Source organism: Drosophila sulfurigaster, chromosome 3, assembly GCF_023558435.1.
Source record: "Drosophila sulfurigaster albostrigata strain 15112-1811.04 chromosome 3, ASM2355843v2, whole genome shotgun sequence".
Classification (NCBI taxonomy): domain Eukaryota; kingdom Metazoa; phylum Arthropoda; class Insecta; order Diptera; family Drosophilidae; genus Drosophila; species Drosophila sulfurigaster.
Window position 1 is genome coordinate 53379315 of NC_084883.1, and position 16317 is coordinate 53395631.

The 16317-nt window shown below is 41.7% G+C and overlaps 5 protein-coding genes across 8 annotated transcripts; 3 read left to right on the top strand and 2 right to left on the bottom strand.

The window, feature by feature from the left end:
- Nucleotides 1–681: 681 nt before the first annotated feature.
- LOC133842503 (uncharacterized) lies at nucleotides 682–2523 on the top strand. 2 transcript variants are annotated; one of them, XM_062275612.1, is made up of 4 exons: nucleotides 682–814; nucleotides 871–1178; nucleotides 1241–1644; nucleotides 1684–2523. In XM_062275612.1, the coding sequence occupies exons 1-4, from the start codon at nucleotides 682–684 to the stop codon at nucleotides 1727–1729; spliced, it is 891 nt and encodes a 296-aa protein (XP_062131596.1). In that variant the 3' UTR covers nucleotides 1730–2523. The 2 variants fall into 2 exon arrangements, with proteins under 2 accessions (XP_062131596.1, XP_062131595.1); XM_062275611.1 differs by having other exon boundaries at nucleotides 1241–2523.
- On the bottom strand, nucleotides 2146–4113 carry LOC133842502 (threonine aspartase 1). Its single transcript, XM_062275609.1, has 3 exons — nucleotides 3866–4113; nucleotides 2819–3804; nucleotides 2146–2741 (listed from the first exon to the last, which is right to left on the bottom strand). Exons 1-3 carry the CDS (start codon nucleotides 3891–3893, stop codon nucleotides 2658–2660), a joined length of 1098 nt encoding a protein of 365 aa, XP_062131593.1. The 5' UTR covers nucleotides 3894–4113; the 3' UTR covers nucleotides 2146–2657.
- Nucleotides 4114–4587: 474 nt separating this feature from the next.
- On the top strand, nucleotides 4588–10547 carry LOC133840983 (H(+)/Cl(-) exchange transporter 5). Of its 3 annotated transcripts, none has more exons than XM_062273214.1 (11): nucleotides 4604–4647; nucleotides 5066–5131; nucleotides 5489–5792; nucleotides 6740–6906; nucleotides 6967–7170; nucleotides 7234–7866; nucleotides 7935–8152; nucleotides 8212–8936; nucleotides 9002–9215; nucleotides 9274–10397; nucleotides 10459–10547. In XM_062273214.1, exons 2-10 carry the CDS (start codon nucleotides 5123–5125, stop codon nucleotides 9362–9364), a joined length of 2565 nt encoding a protein of 854 aa, XP_062129198.1. In that variant the 5' UTR covers nucleotides 4604–4647; nucleotides 5066–5122; the 3' UTR covers nucleotides 9365–10397; nucleotides 10459–10547. The 3 variants fall into 3 exon arrangements, with proteins under 3 accessions (XP_062129195.1, XP_062129198.1, XP_062129196.1); XM_062273212.1 differs by having other exon boundaries at nucleotides 4633–4647; nucleotides 4965–5131; XM_062273211.1 differs by having other exon boundaries at nucleotides 4588–5131.
- Nucleotides 10548–11104: 557 nt separating this feature from the next.
- Nucleotides 11105–12877, bottom strand: LOC133840984 (uncharacterized). Its single transcript, XM_062273215.1, has 4 exons — nucleotides 11885–12877; nucleotides 11565–11832; nucleotides 11311–11504; nucleotides 11105–11248 (listed from the first exon to the last, which is right to left on the bottom strand). Exons 1-4 carry the CDS (start codon nucleotides 12727–12729, stop codon nucleotides 11176–11178), a joined length of 1380 nt encoding a protein of 459 aa, XP_062129199.1. The 5' UTR covers nucleotides 12730–12877; the 3' UTR covers nucleotides 11105–11175.
- An 801-nt stretch (nucleotides 12878–13678) lies between these two features.
- LOC133842807 (ATP synthase subunit beta, mitochondrial) lies at nucleotides 13679–15962 on the top strand. Its single transcript, XM_062276059.1, has 3 exons — nucleotides 13679–13883; nucleotides 13945–14285; nucleotides 14337–15962. Exons 1-3 carry the CDS (start codon nucleotides 13853–13855, stop codon nucleotides 15825–15827), a joined length of 1863 nt encoding a protein of 620 aa, XP_062132043.1. The 5' UTR covers nucleotides 13679–13852; the 3' UTR covers nucleotides 15828–15962.
- Nucleotides 15963–16317: the final 355 nt, after the last annotated feature.

The window sequence follows — 16317 nt, forward strand, 5'->3', positions numbered from 1 at the left end:
ATACGACCGAGTTCTGAATTATACTATTTTTTTTAAATTAACAATTTAAATAAAATTTAAAATAAAACAATTAAGAAATATAAAAAAAATGTATGTAAGCTGAATACATATTTTAAAATAAATAATAACCATTGAATAATCACAACAATTGTTTGAATACAAGGCTTATATACATATTTTATATTAAGTACCCAATATTTTATTTGATTGTGATTTAAAAATACTTCCAAATTTAAAACAAACAAAACAAAACTTAAGTGTTTCCTTTATATTGTTTATAATCAAATACAGAATTCACAACAAGTTAGAGAAAAACAGATTAATAATCCGCAAAGACCTTCTTTTTTCATGACTTTACATTTGGACCGTAAAGATAAACGTAAATCAAGCTGAAGATAAACAGAGGAAATAATTCTTGGGAAAAATGTGCGGTACTCGAGTCAAGATACCTACAACAATATAATGTATATAAAGAGAGTTGTAGTTGGTGCGCTGCTATGCTTAGCCCCCAAAAATGATTCGATATTGCTTTATGACAAAGTCAACATCCCGACTGTCATTATCATAGACATAGGACTCATAAATGTTTCGCTTTGAAGGTTACAATTTTGACTATATAAGATAATGTGGCTGGTGACAGCAGATCAGTCAGTGATATACATTCAAATCGAAAACGTGAAGATGAACAAAATCGGAGTTCTTGTCCTGCTGGTGGCGATGATTGGCCAGGTGCTGAGCCAGATTCAATGTCAGGTGTGCCAATCGGATAATCAAGTGTCCTGCGAATCGGAGACCACTTATTCCATTTGCCTGGGTAAGTACAGGATTGGAGGTTAATTTACAGGAATGAGATTCAATTCTCTTTTGCAGGTGAACGGAAATACGGTCCTTACAGCTGTGAAGCTAACGAGGTTTGCACCAACTCCGCGGATATTTGTGTGGACAAGAGTTTAGTTACGGGCAGCATTATAAACGTTTGCGGTGACGATGAAACCGCCTGTCAGACCTGTCTGAACAACAGGAATTATGCTTGTGTGAGCAGCACGCAAGCAGCTCGTTGCGTCAACGGTGAACTGTCCACGTCCTTGATCATCGATTGCGCTGAGGATGAGATTTGCGTCTCCGATGCCGAACCCTTTTTCAGCACCGTTTGCGTGCCCAACTGTGCTGCCACCTTTGTACGTATCATTTCACTTTCATCTCGAAGAGTTTTCTAATTTAGATTTTGTTTTTATTGCAGGCACAATACAACGCCACCTGCAGCAATGCTGTTTACACGCCACCAACTCAGGCGCCACCCACTACGCCCAGTCCCACTGAGGTGCTGAGCATTTGCCAAGAGGCAGCCGAGACCAAAACAACCAGATACTTCTTTGCCTACGCCGATTCCACTTGCCGCACTTACGTCTACTGCGAGAAGGCTAGTCTGACGAGCACAACCTTCACTCAAACATTCACCGGAGGCTGCTCGTCACCTACTCCCTATTTCAACACGGCCACCGGCAGATGCCAGGCAACCATTTCGGACAGTTGTCGCACCGATGCACCAACTACAACTCAGGCACCAACCACAACAACTGTCACTGCAACCTCGACCACCGCATCCTCAACTTCTGAAGATACAACTTCAACAACTACCGCATCCTCAACTTCTGAAGCAACAACTTCAACAACTACTACAACTACAGATGAGCCTGTTACCGTTACCGATGAACCTACTGGACAATAGAAATTTGAATCTTTCTATACCTGCAACAAACTAAACAAAAATACTTATATTAACTGCAATTATGTAACAAAAAAAACAAAGGCTATTCAACTATTGTTAAAATACACTTTATATATCATAATTAATAATAATCACTTAGCTACAATTATATAGTCCTCCAAATATATAAATACTGAAACACAATTCACACAAAAATATTGCTTATAAATGTAACAATCAAATTTGTTTTTGCAACAATCTCTATTCGTAATTGAGACTGTTAAAGAAATGAATGTGATGTGTCGCCAAAGCGAATGGGTTAGGAAGAGTGTTGAGCAAATAAAAACATAAAAAGACAAGATAAAAACAATCTATATACACAAGAGACGCGACATGCATACGTCATCGTGTCTAAATCTGTTATTGAATATGATATTTCACGTTTTCGCTCTTGCTCTTGGCTGATTTATAACGCTGGCAGATGCGTTGCGCCTCAGCTTCAGCTTAGTTCAACAAGGGGAAATCGTACTAGACATTGTCGTTGTTAAACTATATAAGTATGTGAGTGTATTAATATTATTTTCGTGTATGCTGTGCATGGCCACACATTTGAGACAGAACAACAAAGATACATAGTTACATCCATACATATATCATAAGTACTCTGTACAATAAAAAGTTTTCATTTAATGATTCTTAATATTTTATCGAGACAAAAGCGAAACGCTGCTGTCGCTGGCTGCTGCTGCTGTCGGTTTGGTTGGTTGGGCGATTGTCGCGGCAATTAAACATTAAATCAAATGAATTGCAGAAAACTGCAAAGTTGACACTGAATGACGAGAGAGAAGCAGGAGGCTGGCTGTCTCGGTTAGGTCTCCCAATGTCTGAGACTCTGGCTAGTTGGCTGCTGCTGTTGCTGCTACTTTTTGCTTTTTGGGCTGGCCAAAAACTAAATGCGCAAATGGAAATTATGGCCATTGACGACGCACGATCGCCCTGGCACACTGTATGTGGGCAGTGGCGAGTGTACAAACTGTAAAATCGAAAATTGTATAAATATAAATTAGCATGATTGATCGTAGCTGCCTGCATTCAATAGTGAGCACAAACCTTTGGCACTTTCTGCGTTGTCGCCATGTAGCCGACACAAAACGATTGCGTCGTGTGGCTCCACATCACCTCGCCGCTGCTTTGCTTCGGATAGTAGAGCAGTGTCAAGGCGCCGGCATAGAGATCCTGTTGTTGCGGCAGCAACGGTGAATCGAGGAACTTTTGCTTAAACGTCTTATGCAGACTTGTCACAGCGCAATCGCTATCAAAGGCACCATAGCAGATCTCACGCGCCAGCAGCGTCTTCATCAGATACTCACCATTGCCCGTCGTGCACGTGGCAATGGCCAGCTCATCCGTATCGCTTGCCCAGCAACCAGCACCGTACGTAGCCGCCTGACCCACTCGCCCGGGCATCTTTAGCAGTATTCCGCCGGAACTGCAGCCAGCTGCCGTGTTGCCAGCGCCATCCACGCACACGGCGCCCACAGTGTCCAGCGGAGCGGCAGAGAGTTCCACCTCGTTGCCCGGTTCTGGCACCACATCCGCATCCTCCACAACAGCTTTGCTATGGTTGCCTACAACCGCGTCGTATTTGCTCTTATAATGATTGTAATGGAATTTCGCTTTCGATGAGATCAGCACATTGGGCTCGATCATGGCACAGCCTTGTTGCTCGGCATACTGCTCCGCTCCACTCGCAGCTAACACCATGGGCGGTATGCGTTCCAGTGGCTGTTGCTCCGATTGCCCATCGCAAATGCGTCGCGCCAACTGAATGGGATTCTTGACCCTACTCACATTTGTGCAGGCCCCAAAGTTGAGTGTGGTGCCATCCATGATGGCAGCGTCGCATTGCACCGTGCCATCCAGGCAGAGATTGGACCCGAAGCCGGCATTCGTGTTGCCACAGTTCTCCAGGCGCATTATTGCCGCTTCGCAGGCATCGACGGCGCTGCCGCCGTTTCGTAGAATCTCTGTGGCCCGCATGCATGCCTCTTTGATGACGCGCTGGTATTTCGACTCGTCTATGCAGTTTCCAGCTCCTAAATGGCACATATACACATGTCAGTGATCAATCACCATCAATCAAAACAAAACACAAACCTGTATGCACCGCTATGAAACCAGCCATGTTTTTTCTTTTGTGTAGTTCTATGGTTTTGTGTGTCGTCGCGTTCTCACGTATTCTCCTCGCTGTAAACGCGCCAACTGCACTTGCGCTTGCTTGCTGCGGCCTTTGTTTACGTCCGCCGTATGCTATTTTAGTATTTGTTTGTTTAAACAATTTTGGAAACTGACGACTGAGAGTGCAGCAAACGACCGTTTGCTGAATGCGCCAAAATACTAATTCAAAATAAGCAGTCGAAAATACTGCTCAGCGAAAGTATATTTCACTCTCTTGAAAATATCATTAGGGGCATTCCGGTGACATTTCAAAATGTAATTGAAGTTTTCTATTAAATTTTCTGACAATGAAAATTACAAGCAATGTATGTACAAAAAGTTGTTAAATTATGTTTTGTCTATATTTTTTTTAGAAAAATATTTTGCATGTTCTTAATGTAATAAATGAATAAAGGTTATAAGAACATAATTATTGTATTCATTCTTTATTTTGAAGTTCCTTTTTTTAAATTATATAATAATAAATTTGTGCACAAACTATATTTAAATTCGCTTACAGCCTGTAAATTATTTAAACATTCAATTACGAAAGAATTCTATTATTTAGTGTGGCTGCTGCCTTCACAATTAACGGCTGGTTTGGTATTTTTGAAATATTTGATAATCTGCCTCGAGTATTTCAGTTGAATACCGCGCTTGGTCACACGCGTATGTGACCGTGATTTTTGCAATAAAGCTGAATAAATTGCAACAAAAAACAAGTAAGAATGATTTATTTAAACGTGTAATTTATACACGTTTCCAAAGTGTTGCACGTGACATATGTACAGATTGTGTAACTAATTGTATACAAGTCAAAAACGCACACAGGAAGTGCAAGTGAAATGTGAAGAAAGTGTTTGTTTGTCCAGGTTCAACAACTGTTTGTAACTGTGTGTGAGTGTTTGTGTTATTGTGTGCGTGTGTGTGACGTCTGACTACTGCACTTGTTCTACACTAATACCAATTAAAATATGTAATAAAAAGAAGAGAGAAAAACAAGGAATGAACTAAAAATCATTGTAATATTGAAACGCAGAAAGCCAGCAGTTCGTTCCAGAAAATAAAATACGCCGCAAACAGCGCAAAAACACACAAAGTCAATACGCTTGAAAAATAATGGATAAATTCCCATTAAAGGGTAGCAGAGAGGCTGCAGCGGAAGGTAACAGCTACATAACCGCATATCAGACAGTCATGAAAAAGGTATGTACATAAAAGTATTGCACAGCTGCTTTACAAATTATTTAACGATTACCAAATACATGAATAGTTTGCTATATTTAGGGGGCGGCAATGACACTGTACAAAAGTGTCTACGTGGGTGTATGACGCTCTTTCTTCTTTATGTGAACAGCTGAGCTGTTGTTTGACCTATATGTATAAAGCAACATTAACCCTGAGTCGAACCTTCACTTCCCCCAAAAATGCCACTTAATCTTATCAATTATCCGTGCGTAAACAAAGAGCGTTTTTTTCCACACATTTGAATATATTAACACTTTAAGCAAAATCAATTGCAAATCACAGCCTAGTAAATTTTGCGGTGTTTTTTAATTGCAGTCAAACGGTCACACTATTGGAGCCGGCGACAGCGATCATCCGTTAGCGCCGCATTCAAAGCTCTCCTCGTATGCGGCAGCAACCACATCACTTACCGCAGCTACCGATGACGAGGATATGATCGATATAACGCCACGCTCCAGTCCGGGTGAATTAATTGGAGGCCCTTCCAGCAGTTATCACCGCGAAACAGCGACAGAATCGGATACGGAACGTGATTATGCGCCCAATCAGCGAACAATGCATCATCATCATCAACATCAACATGTGCCAACTCACAGCGCTTTCGGCGATCCCATGGATGGTGAGTAGAAGCAGATGGGGATGCAACAAAACACTGATATCAAAATGTGCGCGGAGATTTACTTAATCTTCGCAAGCGATCTCGTGGTCAGTTGCGACGACACGACACTTTAAGCTGTTGACTGCGTGGCGCGGGTCTGTACTCGCATTTATTGCTATTATTAGTACTATAAACCTCCAAGTGCGAATGCGGGTGAGAGGGCGAAGGTTGTGGGGAGCTCGCTACCCACGACCCTCCACCCCGGTGCCCGCTACTCGTCTTCATTTAATATACATATGATTAAAATACAAACAGCAAAAAAAGCGACATATGCATGCTAGCAGAATTCCAGTTGCGCGCTCAGTTTGTCTGTATTGTTTAATAAATAAAATAACGAGAGATGTGCAAAACGAGAGATGCTCAACGAACGCGCTTCGGTTCAGTTGCCGGAAAGCAGACTTATGGGGCTTCGATTATATTAATTATCTCGCGTTCACAATACCATTGTCAATATGTACAAGCGCATAGACGATAAATAGTTTATCATACTTTGTGCAAACAATTTGTAGGAGACACGCTTTGATTTTATCGAGAAAAAATCAGTTTTACAAATAAGAATGATAATAGTATAATTGAAATAATCGGTGAAGTATAAGTAAATCGAAGAGGAATAATTTATCATACTGCCAGAAATAATCATCAGAATATAATAATAGTATAGATGAACAAATACGAACAGTGTAACCAGAATTAATCAGGAACACAAAAATCATATTAGTATAATTAATAATTATTTTATTATGAGATAATCAACATCGTCAACTGATCATTATTTGCAGCATCAAGATCAAGATCAAGCAAGAAAAGAAATCCAAATTTGTCAAAATCGAAATGTGCTCAACCCACTGAACTAAAATCCTAATCACAGTACTCTTTTTATATTGCTCACCTCATGTACGCCGTTTTAGGAGCACTCTCATTCTATGGCTCCTCGGATGTGCAGGATGATATACCCGGCATTGGACAGTATGAGGATTTCCACACCATCGACTGGCAACGCGACATTGCGCGCGATCGCATGCGACATCGTTACATTGTCAAAAAGCGACAGGATTCTCTGTGGGACTTGATCAAGGTAAACTCTAAAATTCTATATGCTTTAAACTCAGCTAACCAACTTTTATATCGCACATAGGGATCAATTGATGCGGGCTCTGGTTGGCTGTGCGTGCTGCTGGTGGGAATCGCTGCGGGTTGCGTTGCGGGCATGGTTGACATTGGCGCGAGTTGGATGTCCGATCTTAAGCATGGCATTTGTCCGGCCGCCTTTTGGTTTAATCGCGAGCAATGCTGTTATCCAGCCAAACAATCTGTCTTTGAAGAGGGAAACTGCTCCACGGTATGTGGTCTCAAATTATTCACTAATTGTATACCTATTATTAATTTATAACTTCTCTTTTAGTGGAAAACATGGCCTGAGATCTTTGGACTTAGTCGCACGGGCACTGGACCGTACATCATCTCGTACATTTGGTACATCTTGTGGGCATTGCTGTTCGCCTCGCTGAGTGCGTCGCTGGTGCGCATGTTTGCACCGTATGCTTGTGGTTCTGGTATTCCCGAGATCAAGACCATTCTGTCGGGCTTTATTATACGCGGCTATTTAGGCAAATGGACGTTGCTGATCAAATCGGTGGGCTTGATGCTCTCCGTGTCTGCCGGCTTGACGCTGGGCAAGGAGGGACCAATGGTCCATATTGCCAGCTGCATTGGCAACATCTTCTCACATCTGTTTCCGAAGTACGGACGTAACGAGGCTAAGAAACGTGAAATTCTATCGGCAGCCTCTGCGGCAGGGGTCTCGGTGGCTTTCGGAGCACCTATAGGCGGAGTGTTGTTCTCACTGGAAGAGGTGTCCTATTATTTCCCTCTCAAGACACTTTGGCGTTCGTTCTTCTGTGCATTGATTGCCGCTTTCGTGCTGCGCTCGCTGACACCGTTTGGCAATGAGCATTCCGTGCTGTTCTTTGTGGAATACAACAAGCCCTGGATCTTCTTTGAACTCATACCGTTTGTCTTTCTCGGCATCATGGGCGTAAGTAATCAAGTTAAATCATTTTCTTACTATTCTTGTAATTAACTTATTTTCATATTTTATTGCAGGGCGTCATTGGCACATTCTTTATAAAGGCGAATTTGTGGTGGTGCCGCTACAGAAAGTTCAGCAAGTTGGGCCAGTATCCCGTTAGCGAAGTTCTCTTTGTCACCTTGGTCACCGGCATAATTTGCTATCCGAATCCGTTTACACGTATGAACATGAACGAGCTCATATTTCTGCTGGTTAGCAAGTGTTCGCCCGGCGATATGACCAACCCATTGTGGTGCGTATTCATAATTGTGTTTATATAATTCAATTTGTAAGCAATTACCTTCCCAACAGTGACTACAAACGCATGAACATAAGCACAAGCACTGGCTTTGTTGAGGTAACCGAACCTGGACCCCGTGTCTACAGCTCCATTTGGCTGCTCGTGTTGACCTTTGTGCTGAAGCTGGCGCTGACTATATTCACATTTGGCATTAAGGTGCCATCGGGTCTGTTCATACCCTCGCTGCTGTTGGGTGCCATCATGGGACGCATTGTTGGCATTGGTGTCGAGCAGTTCGCGTACAGTTATCCGAACATTTGGTTTTTTACCGGCGAGTGTGCGGACAGCAATCTAATAACACCCGGCCTCTATGCTGTGGTGGGCGCTGCTGCTGTCCTGGGCGGCGTTACACGTATGACAGTCTCGCTGGTCGTCATCATGTTTGAGTTGACTGGCGGCGTGCGTTACATTGTGCCATTGATGGCTGCTGCCATGGCCTCCAAGTGGGTGGGCGATGCATTGGGTCGTCAGGGCATATATGATGCGCACATTGCGCTAAATGGTTACCCGTTCCTGGACAGCAAAGAGGAGTTTGCGCACACAACACTGGCGGCTGATGTAATGCAACCGAAACGCAATGAAACATTGAATGTCATTACCCAAGACTCCATGACAGTGGACGATGTGGAGAATCTGTTAAAGGAGACCGAGCACAATGGTTATCCCGTTGTTGTGTCCAGAGAAAATCAATACTTGGTTGGCTTTGTGCTGCGCAGAGATTTAAACTTGGCAATTGGTGAGTTCATCGCACTTCCAATCAAATGCAATCAATCAATTCTAATTGCTTCTTGTTATCGACAGGCAACGCCAAGCGTCTTATCGAGGGCATTAACAGCAATTCCATTGTGTTGTTTACATCCACGCAACCCACACAAAATCTGGGTCCTCAGCCACTGAAACTTAAAAAGATTCTCGACATGGCGCCCATCACGGTGACAGATCAAACGCCCATGGAAACGGTCGTCGATATGTTCCGCAAACTGGGTCTGCGCCAAACACTGGTCACACACAATGGGTAAACGATTGACTTATCTATTTAAAATACGTATGCTAATTAATGTTTTTATTTGCAGTCGTTTGCTTGGTGTCATCACGAAAAAAGATGTGCTACGCCATGTGAAGCAAATGGACAATGAAGATCCCAATACAGTGCTCTTCAATTAAGTTGAATTTATTAGCCAATCAGCGGAATAGGCCTACGCCTAGCAATTATTATTACCTGTACTATCACAAAAAAACAAAAACAGAAACATTTTATGGATTTAAGTCAAAAGTTGAGCAGAAGAAAAGGAGTAGAGATTAGTGAATTAACGATCGGAATTTCGAGCGTGTAAAAGATTTAGAAAAATTGTGTGCAGTTCTACTTTATGTTATATATATACATATATCTCTCAATATATATATATATTTTATATTCGTACATAAATATATATATTTGTGGGTGTATATGTATGTATGTATCTCGTTAATGTTAATTGTGTAATTTATTTAAGACAATTGCAATCTTATTCATTTATTGCCACTTTGTAATTATGTCATTGTAAGCGTACACGCAATTGATTACTTTATATTTTCTATATACGATATATACACTCCTCGTACACATACTTTAATTGTAATACCTACGAACCCTATGCTATTTTTTTATACACTCCTCTGTACATCACGCAAATGTGGAAGTCAAGCGAGTTGCGCCTTTTTTTTGAGTGTGTGTGAATAATACTATTTTATGCTGGCTGCACAGTCAAATAGCTATGTATGAGTATGTTAGATGATGAAGCTTTTTACGTGAAAATGATGTGAAAGATGGGACTTTAAGTTTTGCATTTCGTTCAAAATTCTTAAAGAAAATCTTATTTACATATTTATATACATATATATTTACATATATTGCATAAATACATAACTATGTATATCGAAAGTATTGTGTTTTGTTAGAGATCTGTGAAATTTTAATCTAAACTCGTGTAAATAGCAACATTAAAACAAATGATTAAACCATAAATAAACTTAAGCGCAGCTATACACAATTTGAACTTATATTAAATCTAAGCAGATGCTGTTCATTCAATCCTAATTCGAATTGGATTCAATGGAACCAAAGTAGACGTGGATTTCATTCGAAACTCTTTTAATCATTTAAAATTGGAAACCTAAATTACAAGCATGATATTGGTTTACGGAAGATTGGCGACGGGTAAGTAAAGTATCTTATGTTTTATTTGATGCTAATGCTTAATAAATTTAATTATACTAAGCATGTCCAAGGGTTGCCTATAAGCTGGAGCACAAAAAGATGTTGCCGCTTGAAAAAAAGCAGATGCAGGTGAAGCTTCCATTGCGGCAATCTCCAAATCGAAACTTTCTGTTGTCAGCTGCCAGGCTTTGCAAGAAATGCGATGACGATGCTCAAGTCAAAGATAATCTTTGCATGAAATGCGATGACGATGATAAATGTGATCAAGTCGAAGATAATCTTTGCATGAAATGCGATGACGATGATGAAGATGATCAAGTCGAGGATAAACCTGAAGAGGAGTGCTGTGGTGCACCCAAAATGCCTTGTTGCGAGGACACAGTGTGCGTGTGTCCTGATCCCTGTGAGATTGACGAGGAAATGGAAGCAATTGCTGCACACGTCGGTGGCAAGTGCGCAAAGAATCCTTGTGGTAGGGTCAAAGATCCCTGCGAGAATTATGTCAAAAGGCATATAGGCAAGAAAGTGGCAACTAAGAACAGTCAACAACCAGTGGGCGGAACTCAGCCAGTGAAATAGCGAAAAACATATTTTCAGATATAAAAAATGTAATAGTAGTATTATGGGAAATTTCAGAATTATAATGAGTACTTCATATTATTTTTTGTTTAGAACTTGGGAAATTATTAATTACCTATTATTTTAAATTAACTTTTTAGAAATTCTTGGTAAACTATTCTTTATTTAAACTTTCTTATCCGCATTTAAGTTGTTAAGACTAATCTCTTGAATTATTTTCAATATAGAATATCTGAAACTCGGAGCCATAGAGTCCAGTGATTAGCCAGCAACTGGAAGAAAGGAATGATAATTACTGGCTAATCAAGTTGACTGAGTTCGACTGCAGCTTTACCCATTGTCACTGATCCTTATGAGGTTACCACGACCCCGCAGAGCGCCCTTGACATGCGCATGAGCTCCATCGCTGACTCTGTAATACTCCAAAGCGCCATCGTTGCTGGGACAGTAAATGATATTGGCATCCCGACTGCAGGCAATGGCATTCTTAAACGGCAGCGGAATCTGCACAATTAACTGAGCGGTGTCCTTGCAATGAAAAAGATGAAGTTAGCAAAGAGTTGTTGTTAAAGTGGAGACTAAAGTTACCTCATCTTCATGCCTCATGTCGTGGTAATAAGCTTGTCCACTCAGATCGCAGCTGATGACCATGGGATGACCATCCATCTCGGTGCGCAGCAGTGTGGAAACCATGAAACGATGTCGTCGCAAAGCCAGCAGCTGCAGTTGATTGCTGGCGGATCTGTCTGCTGTGCTCCAGCAGCGATAGACGCCGCCATCGTTGGTGCCCAGCACAAAGTCGTTCAGTCCCAGTGAAACCATTGTGGAGAGCTCTCCACCAACTGCTGCTGTGTATCTGTAAATCACTTTTGTTACTCAAAGTCACTTCTTTGATTTACTGCACTTACTCCCAGTCGAGTGTCATCTGCTTGGTTACCAGCCACTGCAACACAGTGCCATTGGCATAGCAAGCGAGCAATCGCTGCTCCGTCACCCAATCCAATGCCACAGCTGCTCCTTGCGTAGATGTGACGCTGTGTAGCTGATTGATGTCCACGTTAGCATCGCTGGCACCACGAGATTGCTCATAGAGCCAGACAAAGAGCTCCCCATCCATGGTGGCGCCAGCAAACATGTTCTTATTGAAGCTATTCGTGGATAAACTTCGCAAACATGACTTCAATGGCAACGCCTTCATCTCCCTGTAGATCACAAAGTCGCCATGCGCCACACGCTGTGGCACAAAAAGCTTCAGCTGCTGATCCACATGCTCGCACCAATCGTCGTGTTGCGCCACAGTTGTGGTCACCAGCACAGGTGCATTATTCGTGTGCACACACAGCCAAATGGCCAATCCTTGGGAGTTCTCCACACTCCCCATGGGCAGATTCTGATAGATGTGCACCTGCAACTGATCCTGCAAGGCGCCTTGACTCGTCAGCTGCTGCTGCTGTTGATCCTCGTCCATCAGTGGCGTTGGCTGGCTCAACTCTTGCTCCACTAGCGGATAGATCTGTCGCAGCCACTTGGCCAACGCACGCTCATCGTACTCCACGCTGCCATTTGTATTCCCCGTAAGCTGTTCTGTTTGTGTCGCTATGTGCTGCTTCTGCTGGGTGGATGTGGAAATCTCTTTGCCCGGAGGCGGAGGATCTGTTCCTGTACAGTTGTCGACTAGTGCATTCTGTTTCTCTATGGGCTGCGTGGCCGGAAACTCAATTACTGGCGAGCTGTAGTGGGAAAGCACGTCCATCTGGCAGCTGGTCTAATATACGACTAATTTGGCCACAACAAAAGGTTCTCAAAGGGTTGGCATAGCAACTACCTTGAACCTACCCCTAAGTGAGGATAGAGGGGTGCGGAATGAGGTGGTTAAGTGAACAGGTTGCCCCTAAGTAATATGCTATCTAATATAATAATGGATGTAATAATAAGTTAAATATGCTATTAATGTTAATGTTTAGGTATTTATGTATTCCAACATAAAACAACACGAATTTACAAAATTCGCTAGAAAAGATAATAATTTACTGCAGAAATTAGAATGTTTAATATGAAATATTTCAAGAACTAAATTGATAGATAATTCATATTACTATTTCATTATTCTATGATACGAATAATTAAGATTGAATTTTCCATGTGCAAATTATAATTTGTATACTCAGCATGCAAGTAGTAATTTGGGTATATTTAAAATTGGTGTTGATTATTATGTTTTTTTGTTTTGCATAAAATGTATATAAATCCACCATTAGTAAAAAAAATAATAAATTTAACATTACATTAAATGTCTGCAATTAAAATCATATGAATATATCCTTTAGATTGTCCAATAAAGTGACTTAAACTTAGGTGTTATAAAAGTTACTTTAAAATTGGTTAACTATAATTTTACTCTTGTAAATTTACAAACTAGAAGATTGCAAATTAGAAAATGCACAGCTTTATTATATTAATCTTTGAAATTAATTCACATTTTAATTAATTTGCATTACATTCTTTTCGTAGCATTGAAATATGGGTATCAGGTATGCAGCTTCCAAATTCATTAGGTATGGTAAAACATGACTGTTAAATTTGACAGTATTATCGATAATTAATTAAACATACATATATAAAATATTTTTTAAGAAGAACCGAAGTGAGCTTTGACAACTGATGAAATCTATTGTCATTAATGTCACTGTCATTAGAAAAGCGAAATTCATTTGCGAACTGTCTTCAGTAAAGAAAGAAAATTTCATAAGAAAATAAAATTTTATAAAAATTTGCAAACTGAAAATAAAAACCATTTAACTTTTAAACTTGATTAACCAACAGTGAAGCTTTAAAGATTGTTTAATTAAATTACAATAAAAACGAAACCTAGCAAAATGTTGACGGTTTGGAAAAGATTGAGCGCAGGTAAGACTACTTTACTTTAATAATAGATCGCATAACTATAGAAACCTTTTCTTCAACATAGGCTGGAAACTCGGACGGTCCGGGGGACAACTTGAATTAGCAGATTACTACTTACAGTCGCGTTCTCTTCACACCTCGCTCCTATTGGCCAAGGATGATGATAAGAAAGACGATCCCTGCGATGAGGGTGAGAAATCGGCCAAAGATGAAGCCACCGATGCTGGGGACAAAAAGAAATCGGCAGATGGCAAAGATCTTGGTGCGCTGTTAGGCAAACGTCGTGAAGGAGTTGTTCACTCCGTCATTGGACCAGTTGTGGATGTTTACTTCGAAGACGAGGTGCCCGATGTGCTCAATGCCATGGAGGTGCAAGATGCACCCATTGGACGTCTGGTGCTGGAGGTGAGATTTACTAGACAAACTCTTAGTTGATTACTCAAAGTGTTGTGCTAGGTTTTCCATCACTTGGGTAACAATGTGGTCCGCAGCGTGGCCATGGATGCCACTGAAGGACTGCGACGAGGTCAGAAAGTTATTGACACGGGTTTTCCCATTCGTGTGCCAGTGGGAAAATCCGTCTTGGGCCGCATTATGAATGTGGTGGGTGATCCCATCGATGAACGTGGCGAGATCAAAAGCGATTTCTATTCCTTCATCCACAATGATGCGCCTGAGCTGGCGGATTTGAGTGTCAAACCAGAAATGCTGGTCACGGGCATCAAAGTGATTGATCTGCTCGCTCCCTATGTAAAGGGTGGCAAGATCGGACTCTTTGGTGGCGCTGGAGTGGGCAAAACTGTGCTCATCATGGAGCTGATCAACAACATTGCCAAGTCCCACGGTGGCTACTCGGTGTTTGTGGGCGCTGGCGAACGCACACGTGAAGGCAACGATCTGTATCACGAGATGATTGAAAGCAACGTCATTTCACTGGAGGAACCAACTTCGAAGGTGGCGCTCGTCTATGGCCAGATGAATGAGCCGCCAGGTGCTCGTAATCGTGTGGTGCTCACCGGACTGACGATTGCCGAGTATTTCCGTGACATCGATGGCCAAGATGTACTCCTCTTCATCGACAATATATTCCGCTTCACTCAAGCCGGATCGGAGGTGTCTGCACTGCTGGGAAGAATCCCCTCGGCTGTGGGTTATCAACCCACATTGGGCACTGACATGGGCACCATGCAGGAGCGTATTACAAGTACTCGCAACGGCTCCATCACCTCCGTTCAGGCGGTCTATGTGCCAGCTGATGATCTCACGGATCCGGCACCAGCTGCCACCTTCTCCCACTTGGATGCCACCACCGTGTTGTCGCGTCCCATCTCTGAGTTGGGCATTTATCCAGCTGTCGATCCCTTGGACTCAACTTCGCGCATTCTGGATCCCGATATTGTGGGCGAGGAGCATTATAATGTGGCCCGTGCCGTGCAGAAGACGCTGCAGAGCTACAAGTCGCTGCAGGATATCATTGCTATTCTGGGCATGGATGAGCTCTCCGAGGATGATAAACTGACGGTGGCACGTGCCCGCAAGATTCAGCGGTTCCTTTCGCAACCCTTCCAGGTGGCCGAGGTTTTCACAGGTCATCCGGGCAAGCTTGTGCCTGTGGAGAAGTCCGTAGAAGGTTTCAAGCGTCTGCTCAACGGTGAATACGATGATATTCCAGAGATTGCTTTCTATATGGTCGGAGATGCTGAGGAGGCATTGGCCAAGGCAAATCGATTGGCGTCCACCATGAATCCGGATGAAGCAGATGCGGATCCAAAGAAAGATAAGAAAAAGGATGAGAAGAAAACTGAGGGCGGGGATAAAAAGGAAGTAAAAGCAGAGGAATCTAAAGAGAAAAAAGACGACAAGAAAGCAGATGAGAAAGAAAAGGAGCCACCAAAATCCGAAGCTAAGGACTCGAAAGACGATTCTTCCAAAGACAAGAAGAAATAAGCGATCTCTGACTTTGCGCACTTTACTTTTAATAACTCAATTTAATTAATAATTCAATTTGTTAATTAATAATTTCAAATTAACTATTTGTTATTTGAATAAATAGATACAAACATTTATGTAGAAAAGTAAATCTTGTATACATAAGCAGATATATAGTCCTTACGCCTATAGCCTAACTCATTAGTTAGAGCGAGCTAGATAATGTAAAGAGTATGCAATTTCCGAAAAATATTTTTTAATTTAAACGGGTTTGACTTTTGTGCATCGGCTGCTTTTAACATTCAAATTGGCGCGCTTTAATTTTAATTGTAGTACTCTAAACAGGCGACTGATGGCGCCACTCAATTGACTTGCTGTATTTCTGCTTGCTGCTAATTTATGTTCGCCTAGTACTTCACCTGCTGATTTAGCAATTTTTGAACGTTGCAATATCGAGTGGCCAACAACAACAGCAACAACCATACTTACTATTAATAATTGTTGTTTT

Excerpts from the sequence above, each read along its gene's own strand:
- LOC133840983 (XM_062273211.1), top strand. The coding sequence starts at position 5,045 with ATGGATAAATTCCCATTAAAGGGTAGCAGAGAGGCTGCAGCGGAAGGT. Across the intron at positions 8,153-8,211 it reads GATATGACCAACCCATTGTG|TGACTACAAACGCATGAACA; the intron begins GTGCGTATTCAT and ends CCTTCCCAACAG. Across the intron at positions 9,216-9,273 it reads ACACTGGTCACACACAATGG|TCGTTTGCTTGGTGTCATCA; the intron begins GTAAACGATTGA and ends TTTTATTTGCAG.
- LOC133840984 (XM_062273215.1), bottom strand. The coding sequence starts at position 12,729 with ATGGACGTGCTTTCCCACTACAGCTCGCCAGTAATTGAGTTTCCGGCC. Across the intron at positions 11,833-11,884 it reads CAGATGACACTCGACTGGGA|ATACACAGCAGCAGTTGGTG; the intron begins GTAAGTGCAGTA and ends AGTGATTTACAG. Across the intron at positions 11,505-11,564 it reads ACATGAGGCATGAAGATGAG|GACACCGCTCAGTTAATTGT; the intron begins GTAACTTTAGTC and ends TTTCATTGCAAG.
- LOC133842503 (XM_062275611.1), top strand. The coding sequence starts at position 682 with ATGAACAAAATCGGAGTTCTTGTCCTGCTGGTGGCGATGATTGGCCAG. Across the intron at positions 815-870 it reads CACTTATTCCATTTGCCTGG|GTGAACGGAAATACGGTCCT; the intron begins GTAAGTACAGGA and ends TCTCTTTTGCAG. Across the intron at positions 1,179-1,240 it reads CCAACTGTGCTGCCACCTTT|GCACAATACAACGCCACCTG; the intron begins GTACGTATCATT and ends TTTTTATTGCAG.
- LOC133842807 (XM_062276059.1), top strand. The coding sequence starts at position 13,853 with ATGTTGACGGTTTGGAAAAGATTGAGCGCAG. Across the intron at positions 13,884-13,944 it reads TTGGAAAAGATTGAGCGCAG|GCTGGAAACTCGGACGGTCC; the intron begins GTAAGACTACTT and ends TCTTCAACATAG. Across the intron at positions 14,286-14,336 it reads TTGGACGTCTGGTGCTGGAG|GTTTTCCATCACTTGGGTAA; the intron begins GTGAGATTTACT and ends GTGTTGTGCTAG.
- LOC133842502 (XM_062275609.1), bottom strand. The coding sequence starts at position 3,893 with ATGGCTGGTTTCATAGCGGTGCATACAG. Across the intron at positions 3,805-3,865 it reads TTTCATAGCGGTGCATACAG|GAGCTGGAAACTGCATAGAC; the intron begins GTTTGTGTTTTG and ends TGTGCCATTTAG. Across the intron at positions 2,742-2,818 it reads CAACGCAGAAAGTGCCAAAG|TTTGTACACTCGCCACTGCC; the intron begins GTTTGTGCTCAC and ends TCGATTTTACAG.